The 14,100-nt window shown below is 50.0% G+C and overlaps 2 protein-coding genes and 1 non-coding gene across 7 annotated transcripts in view; 1 reads left to right on the top strand and 2 right to left on the bottom strand.

The window, feature by feature from the left end:
• The window catches only part of Rtca (RNA 3'-terminal phosphate cyclase), a 303,555-nt gene that overhangs the window by 251,140 nt on the left and 38,315 nt on the right, over positions 1-14,100 (bottom strand). The window lies entirely within an intron of this gene.
• Positions 7,610-8,218, top strand: LOC129386976 (tigger transposable element-derived protein 6-like; the record flags this gene model as incomplete). Its single annotated transcript, XM_055075598.2, has 1 exon — positions 7,610-8,218. A coding segment is annotated over one exon (513 nt), but the record flags the coding sequence as incomplete, so codon positions are not given.
• On the bottom strand, positions 12,196-12,268 carry TRNAA-CGC (transfer RNA alanine (anticodon CGC)). Its single transcript has one exon. It is a non-coding gene; the product is annotated as a tRNA-Ala (tRNA).

Raw genomic sequence — 14,100 nt, 5'->3', positions numbered from 1 at the left:
CAGCCCTTTCGATCGAGTTATCTTAAAGTTCTTTATTTTGTAAAGCTTGATGCCCGGTTGCCAGATAAACAATGTTTAGAAAATTGTACCGCGAAAATTTTAGGAGCACGAAAGCTAGCAAAACGTGTTTCCTCGGAGCTTCACAGTTTCCTGGATTGGGATGCACGCTGGTGCGGCGTTGTTGTCGCCTGAGTGATACCTTAACAGAGTTCACGTCTAGACATACAATAATAACACGCTACATGTATACGTTACGTATCGACAATGTTCAGGCTTGACTATCCTCCTATTTCGATCGTGGGCAGAGCCGCGGGGGCCCCTCGAGGCCCGTCGCCGTTCGATACTGCGGCTATATCGAAGCAAAAAGCTTAGTGACGACACGCTATGAAATTTCCCATTCCAAACAATTTGTTGACACCTCTCAAGAAAGCGCGAAAGTTTGCTATTCGTCGTCAACAGCACGTTCGCTGTGCACTCTCCATCCCATATACCAGCATGGAGCCGGACGATAGACGGCGTTGTGATCGTAAAATGGCGGCGCCCTCAATAAAACGATCTATACATAGTATGCACGTGACGTCAAATCCGCTGATGTCGTCTGCTTCCGCTACCTTCCGCCATCTTGGGGAACCTTATCAACAGGCGCGCGTATAGCCACCATAGGCGCGCGCATGGAGGAAGGAAACTGAGGAGAGGCCCTACCCCCTCCGCGCGCTAGGAGAAAAGTGTGGAGGAAATGACGTAGTAGGTTCTCCTCTGTTTTTTTTTATTTCTTTGCTGTAGCGGCCACGCCTTTCGGGCCACAATGGCGGCTTTGTTATGGGTCTGTGCGTTCACACGTGTTGCTCCGTAGGTTTCGGACCGTGGCAGAGGCGCCTAGCGGGCAGGTTTGCCTTGGTCTCCGTGTTTTGTTGCGCTGCGTTATCTGGACCATGCTCTACGGTATGTTGCTGCGGCCAGGTGGGACAGGAGGAACTAAAGTTCGTGAAATGAACGCGCATGCAACGGTGTACGCTGTGTACCGCGCCACGGCAATGGCTACAGGAAGGAAAATCCGCGGGAAATTTCGCCCTCTTTGGCGGAATCATGCTAACGTGCTAACGATTGCTTAGTATTGCTGCCGAGCGCGCGGGTCCGAGCAGCACGGTTGCGCGCAGCGCGGCGTGGTTTCGCGAGAAATGTAAACAAGAGAGGAGAGCTGGCCCGATAGGCGGAGACACGTCATGAGCAACGCCAACTTCCGGCTTCACTTTAGCTTCACAAAGAGTGACGTCAGGGCCTCTCCTTAGTTTCCTTCCTCCGTGGGCGCGCGCATAGGCCTATGGGGAACTAGTGTTCCTGTATATGCTCCCGCAGGGAGCAGAGTTGCGCATAGGTCCGCCGCCGTGATCCAGCTCTGCAGCGAAGCCACTCCTCGCGCGCGCAGGAGCCAAATGCCGCGCGGTGTTCCGCCTTTTTCTCTAGTGGTCGCGAGCTACAAGCGCCAATTGTTCGCAGGCGCTTAGCAAAGGGCACTTCTTAATACAGGCTACGCTCGAACGAGTCATTCGTGCAGCCGGAGGGGGTGGGCTTCCAACCAACCGAAACTTTGTATGTACCTATGTAAACACGCATATACAAACACACACACGAACGTACAAATAGGGGGTAGGACCGCCTTCGATTCCCCAAAATAAAATACTCCCGTGGCTCGAACAGCTCCAAAGTTCGCTCGCAAACGCGCAGTACGTTGCCACAAAAAGCGATGCAATGATTTTCAGCATGCATATGAAGTTGTCTTATCATGGTCAGAAAGCAAGAAATGTTTTAAAGAGTGTTTAAAACTTCACACACGTAAGGTGGACACTTAGCGCATTTTGGCTGCCGATACCAGCCGATTAATGACCGTCGCCAAGAGAGCTATCGTGCCTGCAGTTATGTCAGTGACCGTTAACAGAGCGCCATTTATCACTAACCATCGTTCACAACAGCTGCACGTTTTCGATACATGCGGTGCAGACACATATTTAAGCGCATTTCAAATGTTGACATGCGCACATTTTAAGCAAAGCTTACTTTTATTTACTATTCCTATTTAGTAGTACTTACTATTTAGTAGTGCTTACTATTTAGTAGCAGCAAATGTGCAAGTAGACAAAGATTCAAGATGCAAGAGCTTCTAGCTGCTCCTCTGAACGCACGATCGACGGTCCACTGATTGCAATGGCGATGGTACTGACGGAAACGACGAGTTCGCATGAGTCGGCGATGCGCCCGTAAAGTTGGCTTCGCAGCGGCGCGGATCATCTGACGTCATTTTTCGCGCTCGGCCAATAGCGGTGCGAGCGGCGCCGGAAAAGTTATGCGCAACTCTGCTCCCTGCGGGAGCATATACAGGAACACTATGGGGAACCAGCGCTGGAGTTTTCACGCAAAGCCCCTCAATTTTTCAAAAGTAGCGCCATTCTTAGATCTTTCCGACACCCCGCTCACCCTGGCGCGACCTCCTCCACGCTTCCTGTCGCCCCAGCCTCCACCGCTCCCCCATTGGCCAATCTGTGTCACGTGGAAGCGGGCGCCGCGCTTTTGTATATTTTTTTCTTTCCAGCGCGGAGCAGGCGCCGCGCTTTTGTATATTTTTTCTTTCCAGCGCGCGCCGAGCTCCATTGTTGGGCCTGCGCGACGAAAGTACGGCAGGTGGACTGACAGAGTGCGTTAGCTTAATAGGATGTGCAGGGCCGAGAACTTAATTGCGATGCCATGCTGCTGCGCCTTCGGTTGCCGCAACAGACACAGCGAGGGCAAAAAGCTTTTTGCTTTGCCGTCCGGCGGGCGCAACGCAAAAAGAAGTGTGGATTCGCAGGATCGGGCGGGCTGACTTCGAGGAAATGGCAAAGAACGCACGGCTTAGTGAAGTAAGGGCCACGGCTACTCACAACCTCTTATTTTGAGCCTAGTTCACGCCTTCCGCTTCGAAAAAGTGGGTGTTCATGCTCTGCGTGGTTTTTAGCGCGTTGTTTGACTTTCTTTTTTCGAATGTGCTCTCTTTGTTTCATATAGTATCGTCTTGCGGTGAAATGCACGCATCTGCAGCTGGCCTGTGACATAAAAGCGACTTTATTCAGGGTGTGTTTTGAGCTCCACCAGAAGTTAGCACATTCTCGACGCTATTGCAAGGCTCACTATGACTTACGATGCAGTCTTTTGGCTTCGAATGTACGCCCGCATGTATTGATTTGGTTTGTGGTGATTAATGTTTTTAGCGTTCCGAAGCGACTAAAGCTAGGATGGAGGTCGCAGTGGATGGCTCCGGATAACTTTATCTAGCTCGCCTGGGGATGTTTAACGTGCACTTTGATCGTAGAGTTGTACGTGGGCCGGTAAATTCCTCGTCGGCGTTTCATAATACTCGCGCGCTAGCGCTGCTTTAGAAGTTGGTGCCTCGGCGCGATTGTATTTCTTCACTAAATTTTATTTACTAGCGTAAGAACTTGTCATTATTTCGTATTATTGACGGCGCTTCCAGGGCACCAAAGCGGCAACGGGAACACCAAAGCTAGAACCAGCGCTGGATGGGGCTCGCCGAAGCCTGTGCATGCCAAGGGGGTATAAGATCGCGGACAGCCAATTTTGCATGCGAACACTCCCTGCGACGCCTGCATTAGTGTAATGTTACGTGCTCTTTAGAGGCCTCCGTTAGCCATTACATGTGCCCTCCTGGAGCAGTACTTGTAAAAAAAATATATATATCGTCACGATTACCAAAGCACCCCGCAATGAAAAAACGGCCCTGTTGCCAGGCATTGCTGACCGCACACAGCCGGAATCTCTCACGCGCCGACCGAACAAAAGTGTCCTGCAGGTACGTGAATGAACCTACGAAACCACGTACACATACTTTCACGCTGTCAACACCTGAAACTTTGGTAATTACGCGCGTGTTTGAGTACACCGCGTGCTTGCGTCGCGTTTCAGCAACACGAACTCTCAACGTCGCGCGCTTTACGCCTTAAATACGCCTTGAATAATGGTCATTTTCTGTATTTCCTCCGCAATTCTAACACTAAATTCTAAAGGCCAGTTACCGACTGACGAAGAAAGATCTCGATTGAAAAAACTGCTCCGCAGGGCTCGAACGAACTTTTCTGTGGATTTCCTCCCGTAGCGTGTTAGCCGTCGTCTGCTACGGCAGGCCCACCACCGGCGGCGCCACCGTCGAGGCCGCGCCGAGCGGAGGAGGAGGGAAGCGAATGGCGCTACTTTGGGAGATTGAGGGGCTTTATTTTCACGACACCTACAGCGCCGCCCTGGCGGTCAGAACGTTCACAACGCAGCCGCTCCCGCGGACGAAAATTGCTACTGGTAGTGGCGTTACGTGCGCTGAAAGTCGGAGGAAAACAAAAGGACGCCGACGATACTGTTGCGTATACAAGTGCCGCAACTACGTCGGGATGAGGGAGGATGTATCTTTCTGCGTCTTTCCATCTAAACCCTACGAACAAGAACGGAGGCGGCGTTGGATCAAAGCAGTCAGGCGAGCGGAGTAAGTTCCTGTCTTGTCGCCCTGTCAAACGGTGTCGGGCTGGTTTCTAAATCGAATTTCGCGTGTGTGCTTGGTTTACTCGATAGTGAAGACGGTCAGCCGTGGCAGCCAGTACCAAACAGCAGAATGTGCAGTCGGCATTTCGTCGGAAACAAAATGAGCAATAGCATGCACCATCCGGCATATGTACCAACCATTTTTCCTTCGCCATACCACCGCCAAGCCCCTTCCAATGCCACCGCACGAAGCGAACGATACGAAAAGTAAATATTATCCATTATTTGCCAAGAATTATGTCGGAGGGAAGCTGCCTTGTAATACGAGTTGTGTGCGCATACTGCCGGCGCACGCGCGACTAATGCCGCGTTCAGACTACAGTCGCATCCTCTATAAGTGGCGTATTTATTGCAATTTACGCAGCTGCTGGAAGGACTGTTTACACAGCTAGCAACCGCCTATGTTCACATTGAGCATTTCGATAAGATAAGTTTTTTACGATTGGCCAATCACCGTCCTGGGACAGCCGCGTTTAGCATTTTTCAACATGGCGCCGATCAGCAAGCGGCTGTTAGCGCAGGTCGAGGCTCTTCAAGCCCAAAGTTTTCAGGCGCCAGTCATAGAGTACCGGCCTCTGTCGCACTTCTTCAATTAGTCATTCATCGCTGCACAGCGAAGAAGCTTCCGCACTTAACATCATCACTAGGCACGGGCAGTGTACACAACACAATGAGACCCGAAAACCGCACTGCACTCAGGGACACCGCGCGCGTTCGTCGCAAACCCGGGAAAACTCGGATGGCGTCGGCAGCAGCAGCAAGAAACAGCGTTGCAACGCCGGATGGCTGGGATGGCGGTCACGCAGAGGCTTCCGAAGCTAGTATCATCACCAGCCACGAGCACACAGCACAATAACAGCGTCAAACCGCATAGACGCGCAAAGAACAACGCTGCTACGTCGGATTACTGCTACGTCAACGCTGCTACCGGATGAAAACGCGGAATATGGGGAGGCCGGGAGCTCGGTGAGCGGAAGATGCAAACCGAAACTGCTTCGTGCATTGGCGGCGTCGTAACAGTCGTATCTGTGCCTGTCGTAAAAGTAGCGCGTACTCCAATATTTACGCCCAGGCTGGTTGCGATTGTTGCGTAGTTTCCGCTCAATGCAACAGTAGCGTGAACAAAATAGTTGCGCTTTTTGTGCTTACGCTTACGTTCCGTGCGAACGATCCGTACGTAGCGCACGTAGTCTGAACGCGGCTTAAGCCGCCTATGTGCTTTTTAAAATGCGCATGCGGATGAGGACTCGGCGCTGAGATGCATCCGGTAAATTTATGTAATTAGTGCTAAATGTAGCCAGCGTTGTTACGGATCCAGCAGCGGAGCACTCAAACCCTTGCTTGCGCGAGTCAGCTGATGCGATAAAGCTTTCTTCTCCATTGACTGCTGTGGCGAAGTAACATCTGAATTTTTTATGTCTAGCCAGAGAAATATGGAAAGTCTTCAGGCCAACTAATACTTCCGAAAGCATAGCGCAGCACGACCGGAGCCATAGCTGCTAGATTTGCGAGACAGGCTGCCCCGCACGCATGGCAACGGCACACGCGCAACCATTAAAGAAACACACGTGTTCGCCGCGACACACTGTGAAAAATATATAAAGCTTAAAAAGCTTCTTTCGTCATTTCTTCACTTGATGGCGCTAGCTTCTTTACGAAAACTGTCCACTTGAAGCGGCGCGTAAACGGAAACATACGAACTATATAATACGGCCGCGCACGTATGTGTCGTCTGGTCGAGCGGCTGGGATATGCCGTGTTTCGTCGCCAGGGCGGCGTGCAACGCACTATTTTCGTAGTGTTCCTGTATATGCTCCCGCAGGGATATGCTCCCTGCGGGAGCATATACAGGAACACTATATTTTCGACGCGCCGCCTATCCAGCGCTGGTTCCCCATAGGTTCCCCAACATGGTGCCGCCGTAAACCGGAAGTCGCGGAGTATCCCTGAATGACGTACGTGCATACTATGTATACTCGCAGACAGCTACGGGCGCGTAGCTGCTGCACATGTGTTACCGCGCCAAGTAGTCCGGCCGCGTTTGGCAGTGCTTTTGGTTGCTCGGAGTAGACGCTGAATCGACGCAGCTCCCACGGGCAACGGTTTGGCGTTTCCCCAAACGCGGTAGGGAAAAGCCGCAAAATAAGTAAGCCTATACACTCAGTGGTGTGTTCTGTCTTATTTAACTGTTGCTAATAAGGTGCTCGTATTTTCCCTTCCGCGGCCTACACTAACCTGGATTAAAACTCGGGAATCTTTTCAGAGGCGCTCTCACTTGTGCGCGCTTTGCTTTCCCTTCATAGCCTCTCTGTCTGCGTGGCTTTCGCTCAGCGCGCTCCTTCGTGCTTTCCCCGGCGCGCGGTTATTTTTTTTTATTGAAATGCAAATAAAAGAAAGACGAACTTATAATGGTGACGACTACTCCTTTTCGCATAGCGGGAACAACAATATAAAGAAATATATGTAAGCAAATGAAAAGAAACCACGTCGTAGGATCAGAAATCCACAGCACACAGTCCTATACACCCATGAACATATATATATATATAAAAGGCAGATGCATGTTGCCCCACAACGAGTTAGTAAACAAAGTCACAAACACACGCAAGCGGCCGTGATGTAGAGCATATAGACAGATGAGGATTTACACAAAGTTAAAATAAAGCATGCACAGAATAAAAAAAAGTATTACACGTAATATACAAGCGCTAATAACTACAAATACAGTCTAGCCCAGCAGTCCAGCCCACTTATAACAAGCGCAGATATAACGAACGCTCGCTTAGTACGAACGAGGGCGGTGCTACCGTCAAAATATATATTGGGGCAATGGCACAGTGTCTCACATAGAACGAACTGTTGTGGCCTCAACACTCGGTTAGAGCGAACGCGAAGCTGTCGGGCCCCTGTAGTTGACCGAGCCGGCGGTGTTTGGTGCGGTTTCGCTGGACTGCGAACCCGCGGCAGGCTGACACGACGCGAACACAGAGCGCACAAAGCGTCCCCCGGCGCTCCCTTGCGGGTAAAATAAATCAGCTTGCTTGCCGCCGTGGACATGTTGAAAGCGGCGTGGATGGAACTCACCGCGGAGTGCATAGAAAATTGCTTCCGCAAGGCGGGTTTTATGGGCCCAGGCACCGAGGACGCCATAGATCACCCACCGGAAGGCCGGTCGCACGAGGACTTGTGGCAACGCGTCGTTGACACGCAGCTGGCCGGACCTGACGTTGCCTGGGACGATTTCGTTTCTGCTGATGAAGACGCCGACATTGCGGAGCCATGCACTGACGAAGCTATTGTGCGTGAAGTGCGAGCCCTTCCTGACTGCCCAGAGACCGACGAGGACGATGACGAGGATGCTGCTCTACCGCCGGTTGCTGTGAACGCTTCAACCGCGATCGGTTACATCGCGCCGCTTAAGGAACTCGTGTGCAGCAGAGGCCTTGGCGATGAACATATTACCGCGCTGGAAAAATTAGAAACGGCAGTGATGCGATCAGCTTTGAAGAAGCAGACATGCATCACAGACTTTTTTCAAAAATAAAGTGAACTTTCGTCTCGCTTGCTCTTTTTTCCCGTATTATAGGTGGTCCACTTAGTACGAACTTTGGATACAACGAACAAATGCCACGTGACGATCAAGTTCGTTACATGTGGGCTGGACTGTATAACGAAGCCACTTATAGCGAAATAGCGCTTATAACGAAGGGATTTCAATTTCCCATTCCAATTTTTGCATTTTCAATACATTTTGGGTCCGGTTTTAACGAAGTAAATATGAGCGCGTCAGCGGATATAACGAAGAGATTTAATACCAACCGAAAAATAATCTGTCAGTCAACACATTTTTGCGTCCTTGAGGCGATTTTTCCCGCGAAAATGAGAGCAAAATTCGGCTGACGGCGTCCTTCCATGGCGTCGTTTGCTCTCCCGCGAAGCGAAAGGTTGCTTCACTGCATCGCATGACACGCCGGTCTCGTGTTGTGTCCCTAAGCCGGTCACCTCCGCAGCAGCTATCGCAGCTGTTGACACGCTACGGATGTACCTCGGGAGTCCGGAATTCGACCACATCTTTGGTTCGCAGTTGGATGGTATGGAAGCCGCAATCCTGAAGTCCGCACTCGCGAAACGTGTTCAGGGGACGCTGGACCACTTATTTCAGCGGCAATAAATCAGTATGCCCATGTTTGCATTTTTTTTTTTCATAGTCCACATATTACGAAATAGCGGATATAGCGAAGTGATTTCCGATTCTCGCCGACTTCGTTATAACCGGGCTAGACTGTAATAGAAGCAAGTTATAGTAACATCGTTTGACTATTCAGTACAATATGTAGTACTTGTTGAGGATGCCTGTCTATTCGTAAAAATGTTCAAGTGCGTTCACTGTGCTATTTTCGATGGCCATGGGCCCAGCAATTTAGCGAGTGACAAAGGTCGGTGAGGATCAGTGGGGGTGCAGCTCTTGTTCTTGCTGCCGTCTTTGCGTCGCGTACATGGGGCATTCGAGGAGCAGATGGCGAACATCCTCATCGTCGTGGCCACAGGAGCAAGCCGGGGAAGCTCGTTTTATGCGATATAGGAAATGTTTGGTGTATGCTGTCCCAATCCACAGGCGATGAATGAGTGTCTCGGCACTTTTCGAAAGTTCTACGTCCAGCTGGTATTTGAGTTGAGGGCACACTTGGTAAAGAATTGATTCCTTAGTATTTTCATTAAAACAGGTCGACATACACAAGTCCTTCTTTAGTACTCTCAATACGTGTTTTGTGTCCATTGGTGATAAAGGGATGAGTTGAATTTCTGCCTCTTTATGGGCCGATTTTGCCAACGAGTCCGCTAATTCGTTGCCTGCTATACCAGTACGTCCCGGGACTCACTGTAATATCACTACATGTTTTCTTTCATTAGCCTGAGTTAAGCTGTTCAGTACTGCGTATGTTATTCGTGCGTGTGGTTCGCTGTCATCAATATTACCAAGACATGCTAAAGCCGAAAAGGATTCTCTTCTCAACCTCCTGGCACTTTCCTCCTCCGGCGCTCGCTTCCTTGGCGGCTTCAAACATACCTTCGCCGATTTCACTGGCGGGCCACTTACACTCTTAAAGCAGTTGCACCCTTTGGGGTGTATATTTCTCCCGCAACAATAATCGTCATCTGTCTTGCTTGCGTTAGTTTCTTGAAATCGCTGCGCTCGCTACTTTCCTGTCGAGAATGCTATGTCACGATCAGAACGCGCATGCCGTTCATGACATGGAAGTACCGAGCTCGCAGCGTTAAAGAAAGGAAATGCGGGCAAGGCAAATGATGATTATTGTTGTGGGACAAGACAAGCCCCGAAGGGTGCAAACTCTTTTTAAGCGGGTACGTTTGCGCGTAAAGCCAAAAAGGCATATAGGGAAGGGTTGAGGTTAGTCCTGTTCCTTCTTGTTTTGCTGTCTATATCACTGCTAACCGGAATGCATCAGCACGCTTGCAGTAAACATTATTGGTGGGCTGGTTGGTGCAGCATGATTTAATGCGCATGTAAATCCAACACACACAAGTAAACACGGACAGCGCAAACGGTCAACTGAGTTTAATTTAATATATGCTTGGTGTCAAAATACATACATCGGCACGAGCAGCAAGTGAAAGAGAACGCATTATATTCAGATAATTGGCACATCATTCTCGCGACATCGCTTGATGCGCCACCTACAACAAGGTCGCGAAACGGAACTTATTCAGCAGGAATGTCCGTACAGCGGCCCACAATCCAGTTTTGTTTCAAGTGACACGTGATACGGGTGACCGGTTAGGCTTAGCCAGCACGCTTTCGATATCCCAGCCAATTAGTGCAGCGATGTAACCGCTGTCCGCAAACTGGTTGTCTAAGCCTGCGGTTTCGCATCCTCAAATCTAAGCCCACCCGCGAATAATGTAGCAGCTTATAGATTCGAGTTGATGCGCCTTTTTCTCGCCGGCAGCGTCATGCAGCTACGGGGCTGCGGGAAGAGCACGCAGCTATTTTTCCTGAAGGAAAATATGGCTCCTGTTGACTGAAGTTAGTGAAACCATGGGCTTGAAAGTGGGAGGAAGGAGTAGTATCTTATCGTGCAGGCACTATATTTCTCAACGAGTGTTCAGACGGCCATGTTGCTGGGTGCTGTTATGACCGCAGTAGACGCCATGCTGTTTGTCACGCACAAGAATAGAATGCGAGAGCCACGCTGGGAAGATAGTCGGAAGGCAGTTCCCACGCGATGCAGGGCGTTGCTAATTTTCCCGAAGGAGCTTCCCTCGTCAGAGAAGAAGCGGCACAAAGGGAAGAAAGAGTTGCCACGCCGGGGGAGGCGAGACGACGCGAAGGGCTCATGGACGTTTCCCGAAACAAAGCCTCCACGAACTGCTGCCTGCCCACTAAGAATCAGCGAAGACCATAGTGTTCGAAGTAAAAGATCTCCTCTGCCATTCCCATGGTCACACCCTCTCTCCGCCAATATTCCTTCTGCGACAGTGTGTTTTGTGTGTCTTGATTGTGGCCTGTGTGTGACTGGCTACCGCCAGGAGGGAGGGTTTTCATAGACGTGGCATAACGACGACGCTGAGAGAAAAGAAGCTGTTCCGGGCCATGGAAACGAGGCTCATTCAGATGCTCGTCGCTAAACAACCTTTTTATGTTTTTTTCTACTCAACGATGTAAATAAGTTTTGTTCAAGTGCCAATAAACCTGTTGGTCTTCGATTTTCCAACTTCCGAGCTTCTGGTTTATTCAACCCGAAGCCTCCGCCACGCTACCATATGGAGCCGGGTTCGAGACATAACTTATAGCGCCGCAACAACTGGTGATCAGCGGTGACATCTGAAGCGACAAGCGGCAACAACGATCGGCCAGCCCAGAGAGCAGCTGTCTCGACACATCGATCCCGTGTGGGTGAGTGCTTCGCTTTTTATTTGATGCGAACAAGGTTCTAAAAGACGGTTAGGTTTTAGAACTGGCAGATAAATTTGCTGAAAGCCTAAAGGTTACGTACTTTCGGATTGTTGTTTTGGAAGTAGCCGGTACTCGAAAGGACCATGGATTTGCAGATGCTGCGGAAGCTGGACCTGTTGCTGTTGTGTGAGACGCAAGGGGCTCGACACGAAAACCCATGATCAGACAGGCAATCGTTGAGGAGCTCAGTGAAGCATGGAGCCTCACTGAACAAAAAAAGGAAGATCAGCCCGACAGGCAGCAGCAAGAGCGGGAAAGGAAGGAAGAAAGACAGGGCAAGGAGGCTGGAACGCCAGATTGAGCTCGGCAAGTTGGAACCTGAGAAATAGGTCGGGCAAATGTCCCTGCAGCAACTGGTACCTCTTCTCAACAAGGAGGTAGAGTTCAAAATGTCTAGGTAAATGCAGCCGCATGTGGTATCAGGGGATATCGGTCTGCATCTTGCAAATTTTGAATGAAGGTGTGAAAAACTGTCGTTTGAGCGAGAAGAAAGGGGGTTAACCGAGGGGCCCGATATTTATTAGTCATATAAGAAGCCAGCAAAAACTGACACTAAGGACAACATAGGGAAATTTCCTTGTGCTTACTAATTGAATAAAAGAAACGATAAATTAATGAAAATGAAAGTGGGTGAAAAAACTTGTCGCAGGTGGGGAACGATCCCACAACCTTCGCATTGCGCGTGCGATGCTCTACCAATTGAGCTACCGCGGCGTCGTTTCCACTGAGAGAACCCTGGGAGTGTTAGCCGCTGTATAACACTCCCAGGGTTCTACCAGGAAACATAAATACCCAAGAAAGTGGATGGGGAAATGGCACCACGGTAGCTCGATTGCTAGAGCATCGCACGCGTAATGCGAAGGTTGTGGGATCGTTCCCGATCTGCGGCAAGTTGTTTTTTCATCCCCTTTCATTTCGATTAATTTATCGTTTCTTCATTTCCTTTATTAAGCACAAATAATTTCCCCTGTGTTGTCTTTCGTGTCAGTGTTTGTTGGCTTCTTATATGGCGTTTGAGCGAGACACATGGTCTCAGAGGCTACTGACGACGGTTCTGCCCTGCGAGGCAGCATAGTTGGTTGCGCGGCTCAGCAAGGAGGACGCGGACACCTACGAGCAGGTCAAGGCTTGCCTTCTGAAGAAGCACAGACTTAGAGCGTTCAGACAAAGATTTCGGGGCGCCGAGAAGTCGAGGAGCTATCCCGTGTTTCTGTACAAGAGTAAACTTAGCCGAATGATTAAAAGGCACTGAGTGCCTACAGTAGTGAAGAGGGTTTTGTTAGGGAAGTTAACTGTCTCCCAGATCAGGAAAGGAATTGGTTACAGGATCGGGGCGACGTACCTTCTGCGACGAAAGCGGCCGAACTCGTTGAGGAGTACGCACCGCGCCGTCGAGCAACAGCCTAGGAGTTGACAGGGCATACAATTCGAAAACAAGTGCGAATAACCGTTATGTGAAGCACCATTCGAGCCCTCGAGTTGACAGAGAGAAAAAAAAAGGTCCCTTCAGGTAAAAATGAAAGGACTGCGGTGAACTGAGTGAAAAAGTGACCAACGCATAAAAGGCAAAGAAAGCTTTTGAGACTAGGAAGCCGCTCATTTGCTCCAAATGCAATGAGCCGGGTCACATGGCGGTAAACTGCACAAAGGGTCGCGTTTTCGTATGTCAGTGACTGCGAATGAAACATCAAGTTGTTGGAGCCTTACGTGCTTGACCTGGCAGTAAACGGGAAACCGTGCATATAGCACTGCGCGGCTCGGCAGCAACAATGGATGTTGTCCATCCATCGTATGTGTCCGACCACTCAGGCCAATGTGCATGGATCCGCCAGGTGGTGGAAGAATAGATCGTCTGCTTGCCAATGGCGACAGTGTTCATCGAGGGTCCTTTCGGTAAGCTAACAACCGAAGCTGCCGTTTCAGGAAAGCTCTCTGAATGCTGTCCGCATTTGTTCTCAGACAGATCAGATATGTCATTGCGAGAGAGGGGCATTATTTTCTGGTTGTACAAGCATTAACCCGTCCAAAGGCGCGAGAATGGGTCCTTGCGCGAGTTATCGAGCGATGAATTTGCCGACCTATTGCCTAACTATGTTCATTAATCAACCAGCTCTTCCTGACATTGAATATTGTTTGTTTTCTTGTTCCCACTAAAATGTATTCTTCAATTGATGGACATATATATGCACTCACTCCTGCAACATCTTGCTATGCAAGATGGCAGTATATGTAAATAAATAAATAAATTGGCAACTCAACTCAGTTACGAGAGTTACACGATGGAGGAAACACCCGATAAGACTGTGGCGGAAACGAATGAATGCAGTGCAGACCACCGCGATAACGAGACACCCGAGACTGGTCAGCCGGAGAACCAGTTTCGCGAACCGCAGAACGAGGATGTCCTTGAGAACGCGCTATTGCCGCCAGTGTCAAGTGCTTTCACTACATTGCCAAGTGGGACTAGAGAAGAGTTGGCTTGAGCAGGTCGAGGACCCTAGCATTCGAGAGGTCAGAGAGCACCAGAGAACGAGCACTCCAGCAAA

This window comes from Dermacentor andersoni, chromosome 11 (assembly GCF_023375885.2).
Source record: "Dermacentor andersoni chromosome 11, qqDerAnde1_hic_scaffold, whole genome shotgun sequence".
NCBI lineage: Eukaryota > Metazoa > Arthropoda > Arachnida > Ixodida > Ixodidae > Dermacentor > Dermacentor andersoni.
This window is presented reverse-complemented; position numbering and strand designations above follow the sequence as displayed.